The 6,000-nt window shown below is 35.4% G+C and overlaps 1 protein-coding gene across 1 annotated transcript in view; it reads left to right on the top strand.

Moving 5' to 3' along the window:
• The first annotated feature begins 408 nt into the window (after positions 1 to 408).
• Positions 409 to 6,000, top strand: part of FECH (ferrochelatase) — a 54,197-nt gene continuing 48,605 nt past the window's right edge. Inside the window, exons 1-3 of the mRNA XM_053701144.1 lie at positions 409 to 556; positions 2,618 to 2,732; positions 5,618 to 5,737. Coding sequence (XP_053557119.1) covers positions 496 to 556; positions 2,618 to 2,732; positions 5,618 to 5,737 — 296 coding nt within the window. The 5' untranslated portion in view covers positions 409 to 495. The remainder of the gene's footprint in view (positions 557 to 2,617; positions 2,733 to 5,617; positions 5,738 to 6,000) is intronic.

The raw sequence follows: 6,000 nt of genomic DNA, 5'->3' as shown, positions 1-6,000 counted from the left end.
CCCGCTCAGCAGAGAGCGGGTCTGTGAAACAGCGCTTTCTTTTAAAAATGAATAGGGGAAATTACGTTTAAATAATATTTGGCTAATATAATGTTATATAATTCTGCACTATGTGCAGAATTATATAACATTATTTTTAAGGTTTACTGTCCCTTTAAGAACAAGAAAGCTGCAAAATGTTAAGTTTTCAGAAATCAGAATGATTGTCTATTGGTTGTTTGACTTTGTTACATTAAAGTTGATAAAAAAAAAAAAAAAAAGCTTTGAGTGGAGGTCACATGTTTCCTGTCTAGAGTGGAGCTTCAGTCTGCAGACAGATGATTGTCTATATGTTGTTTGTTACATTAAAGTTGATTAAAAAAAAAGAAAAAAAAAGCTTTGAGTGGAGGTCACATGTTTCCTGTCTAGCGTGGAGCTCCAGTCTGCAGCCAGACTCCTTTGAAACAAGCAGCAGGGGAAGGAGCCCTGCTCATCTGACAGCAGCACACTAAAGGAATGCTTCCACTTTACATAAACATGACGGCCCTCAGAGGCGCACACCGGTTGCTGTATCACAGTAAGTCCCAAGCTTTTCTATTTGCCATAGTATACAGCTTTCACCCTGCTCTGTGCCCGCATTATATACCCACCGGGCAGCATTTGCTTTACAGCTGATAACACTGACCAGTAGTATATAGCTCTATATGCATTTGTGTGATATATACACTATAGTCTCAGTGCAGTGTGGATTAGAAGTGCATCAGCCGCTTCTGTTGTGAGTGTATTTGGTGTAGATGTCACTCTAATTGCACTGTCAGTGTAGCAGTATTTTATTTCTTTTGTAAGGGATGTGCCCCCCACACACTTATTTTTGTCAGGCTGACCGATGTCATCCAGATATAGATAAGGTGTCTGGCATAGTCTGCAGGATTAGCAGCATGGTATAGCAGTGCATGAGCACTTATACAATGGGAAGTTGCATAACATAAACTCTCTTTTAGTTCTGCTGCCCTGCCACAGAATTGCATTTAGTTGTGAAGAGATGTACATTATATATTCTTTATTCAGATATCTCTGTCACCATGTGAAGGAAATATAGATACAATAAATTGTCTGAAAAATAAAATATATAGTTATTTCTTGTTCATCAGACAACACTTAAATTCAATCTTTATCAAAAAACTAATATAAAACAGTACTTATTATTATTATTATTATATAGTCTGATCTTTTAAAATGATAGCAATTGTCTTTAGCAGACCTTGATTCACCTTAAAGGGATAGGAAAGTCCAAATTAAACTTGCAACAATCAGAGCATGTCATTTGTAATACACTTTTTAATAATCACTTCTATTTTCAAATGTGCTTTGTTTTCTTGGTATCCATTGTTGAAAAAGAATACACACATACCCTATACTAGTGGGAGCTAGCTGCTGATTGGTGCCTGTACACATTTGTCTCTTGCTGCCAGTAGTGCAATGCTGTTTCTTCAGCAAAGGACAACAAGAAAATGAAGCAAATTTGATAATAAAAGTAAATTTGAAAGTTGTTAAAAATTGTATGTTCTAACTTAATTATGTAATAAAAATGTGAGGTTTCCAGTCCATTTACTATGTCTAAAGTTTAATATGATCCTCTTTAAAAACAGCTAAAATGTTTTTTAATTTATTTATTCTTAGATATCACTATGTAAGAATTTCTAAACTGGCTTCTAAAATTCTAGCTTTTTTTTTTGTTGCCATCCTTGCATGTTTAAGAAACTGAAATAGAGATCTGGCACCGAACCTCTTTTCTTTAACAGGAAACTATATACACTTGTAACAGTTGCAGTGAGTTATTACCACATTTACAGATAAAGGGGAATCTTTTTGTTTATTAAAGGGACACTGAACCCAAATTTTTTTCTTTTGTGATTCAGATAGAGCATGACATTTTAAGCAAATTTCTAATGTATTCGTATTATAAAATTTTCTTCATTCTCTTGGTATGTTTATTTGAAATGCAAGAATGTAAGTTTAGATGCCGGCCCATTTTTGGTGAACAACCTGGGTTGTTCTTGCTGATTGGTGGATAAATTCATCCACCAATAAAAAAGTGCTGTCCAGAGTTCTAAACAACAAAAAAAAAGCTTAGATGCCTTCTTTTTCAAATAAAGATGGCAAGAGAACGAAAAAAAATTGATAATAGGAGTACCTTCGAAAGTTGCTTAAAATTGCCTGCTCTATCTGAATCATGAAAGAAAAAAATTGGGTTCAGTGTCCCTTTAATATCACTCCATGCTTAAGAGAGAAAGCCACTCCTGTGATCTATTTCTTATTTTTCCTGCTTTTATGAATCACCAACGTTAAGGAGAAATCAATAGATGGATCGCTCCTTCCTGATGTTTTAAAATAGGTTCATTTGATTTTCTGAATTTAGTGATATAATTGCCACTAGCATCAATAGAAGTTTTGAAGGCTCTACTGAGACAATCTATACAATGTCGTATGGAGACCAATCCCTTTTTGGGTTTTTTTCCGCTGAGTTTGTAACAGGAGGGAACATAGATAATGATCCTAGTCATATCACCCTATTGCAAAAGAACATTTTGGCAACGTCTACTTGTACTGAACTTTTTTTTTTTTTTTTTTTCTTTAGCATTGAAAAATGAGAAGAATTCTTTGATAAAACAGCAGTGGACGAGGAACTCGAGTGCTGCAGCAACTGCAATGCAAACTAGTGCAACAAAACCGCATTCTGAACCTGATAAAAGGTAATTGTCTGAAAGTGAAAGTCAACCACAGCGTTTTTGAAATGCAAGGGTTGACTGTTGAAACAAATAAAGGGCACTTTCATTCATGTATAAGATATTTCATGCAGAAAGTGCCTTTATTCGTTTCAACCATTCGCCGTTCTTTGCTGCTACAGCAGCCCACGGCAAACAATTTTATAGCCGTGCGGTAAATCCCATGGGAGCCAAACCGGATTTACCGCACGGCTATTGGCTAAGAGGTGAAAAAAGAGTGCCCTTTGTTTCAACAGTCAACCCTAGCGTTTAAAAAACGATATGGTTGACTTTCACTTTAAATGTGATTCTATTTGTCTGCATGCTTAATTTTTTTCTACTACTACTGTAGCCCGGCCATAGATCTGTCAATAGATTTTTAGAGATTATATTGTGATATATTCCTTTAGATTGTTAACTTTCTTGGGAGTAGATCCCTCATTATTTTGTATCGATAACATTGTTAAAGTTAATTTTACTATGTTGTATATCCCATTGATCATATATTTTCACAATACAGTGCTTCTTTATAAACAATAATATTTAAAATATGGAAAAGTGTTTTGCTCCTACAAACATGGAACTTTATCTCCAATTTTCTGCTGGCCCTCCTTGTTGCAGGTTCTGCTCCTAGTAATCTCAGTAATGCAGTAGCGGACCTACTCAAGAGAGGGCCCTGGTGCAATTCCCTTTGCCCTGGTGCCAGCGCACCTACTGCACCAATGGTAGTTCTGCCCCTGCAGTAATGTGATACTGGGTACTATCAGACCAGTCAGAGTTACAAAGTATTCTCTGGGAACCAGCAGGTGTAGGTCAGTTTAGACACTGTGCAGGGGGAAGTTGTGATGTGTACTGGTTTCAGGGGATACAGGGAACAGTGGCCAAAACACTGTAGGTGGTCAGCGTGGGAAGCGCTAAAGTCCTGTAGATAAAGCTGCCCCCTACAATTATTATTATATATATATAGTCAGTCTTGATTTCAGTAATGAGATCTGGGATGTCTTGTTTTGTATTTTGGAGTATCAAAGCACTTTTGACAAGAGTCGGCATTGCATCTGATCTAATCTTTAGCTGCATCCAGAAATGCTGAAACTCTAATAAACCACCATCATTCTTTAGCCGTAGACACCATCATTGCTAATGATATACTTATGATATGCTGCACATGCTTTCATGGCTGTTAAACTCTCCCTATAGAAGACCATGTAGAGACTGATAAGCACCACCAGTAGTTGTTTTATTTTCAATTTCTAAACCAGCAGAAGCTTTCCTGGAAGCATACATGACTTTCAAGAAAACCATGTTGGATTAACAAAAATGCGGAATTTTTGGTTCTGCTATATTTTATTGAACTATCCACATTTTGTTATGATTTTTGGTTCCTTTACACAATTTGTGACTTGACTAAGATACACATACATAAGATTTGCATATGGTGTATCCCTGAACTTTCCTCAGACAGAAAAACCTTCATTTAAAAAATAAATAAAAAAGTAACCAAAATTGGTTTTAAACAATTTAAAACATTTCATTGTGTTTTTATTGCAGTGCTTAATTGCTGATGCATATGTAAAAAGTAGTTCATAGCTATAGACTGGGATGAGACAAAAACCTGTTTAATCAACAAGACGACATGTACTGATTAGAGAGGGTTCAAGGCCCATAAGTAATATCCTGTTTTTCTTAAAAGGACACTAAATAATTTGAGATTGTAATGTAAAATGTTAAATCCTATGTTTTAAAAAAATTATTACTTTATACTTTCATTATTTATTTTGTCCTCTTTTTCAATTTAGATTTAGCACTGCTATATTCCACAGTCTGCACACTCTGGAGACCCATTTAAAAGTGTCCATAATTGCCACCAGCAGAGAAGGAAACCTAAATTACATCAAGGTGGCACTCAGTATTTTATGGACACTAAAACTTTACACATATTAATAATATACAAACAATTACTAATTTAAAAAATAAATGTACTTACTGTGCTCCCAATATTGTATTTAAAGTGAAGGTAAAGTTTATGTAATTGGGATATATCTATGTATTCCTTGAACATAGAATATGATAATCGCTAACTTTATTTTATAAAAAAAATATTTGTCTTTTTTTTTTTTTTAAACTATATTTTTCCCTACCGTTCTGTCGATAACTCCTCCCAACCTCTATATCCGGTTTTGAAATGCTGTTACGTATAGAGTGATCCCACCCGGCTCTATACGTAACAGCAGAAGGGCGTTCACGATGACCAATGTAACTGCGCATGCGCGATTCTAAGCACACCCATCTCCCTTCATCTACATAAAGCGGCCTTAAGCAGAACAAGTACACATGCGCGAAACTAGAACGCCCCGTGTAGTCTTTGAAGGATGAAATAGAATCTAGCGCATGCGCAGTATATCGAGTAGGTGGATGACGTAGGGTCACGGCCGCCTAATGGCCAGAAATTCAACTGGTTGCTCTAAAAACGTGACCAAAAATAAAACAAACAAAGTAAAAAACGGGATGATTGTGAAAATCGTCAAAAACGGAATTGAAATAGAAATTAAAGGATTTGGAAGTAATATTGTAAAAAATCATGAATGAAAGTCGCATTCATTTTCAAAAAAAAAATTGGATTCTGTATCAGTGTCAAGGTAACTTTACCTTCACTTTAATATCCCTTTAAAGGAATTGGTGTACATGAAACCTCCTCATGAAGAAGTAATGCATTAATTAATGTCCCAAATTTTCAGTCATTGATTTATAGATCTTTATTTTAAAAACAAAAAAGTGCTAAAAATTGTAATACTCTACTACAAATCAATAACTGTTTAGCTGATAGGACATTCTAAGCACAGTTATTTTAGTTCAGACTTTTGTGTATTACACAGGAAACCTAAAACCGGGATCCTTATGCTGAACATGGGAGGGCCTGAGACACTAGAAGATGTGCACGACTTTCTACTGAGGTTATTTCTGGATAAAGACCTCATGAGTCTTCCCGCCCAAAGGTAGATTTCATTTTGTTGGGTACAAGCAATAAACATTGGAGGATTTGTTTAATATAGCTTGGTCCTTTTTTCTGTCTAATAATCCTCTATTCTCTTTGTATTATTATTTTTATCTGTGCTTCTGTCTATATCGAAAAAGTTATAGCCAGAAAAGGACATTTAATTTCAGTACTTTCTCCTTCCCCCTTGTATCTCCTTACCAAAGCCATCTTAGTTTAACAACCAAATCTTCAGAATCTTTTTCTGTCTCTATTTGTCTGTTT

Source organism: Bombina bombina, chromosome 2 (assembly GCF_027579735.1).
Source record: "Bombina bombina isolate aBomBom1 chromosome 2, aBomBom1.pri, whole genome shotgun sequence".
Classification (NCBI taxonomy): Eukaryota; Metazoa; Chordata; class Amphibia; order Anura; family Bombinatoridae; genus Bombina; species Bombina bombina.
This window is presented reverse-complemented; position numbering and strand designations above follow the sequence as displayed.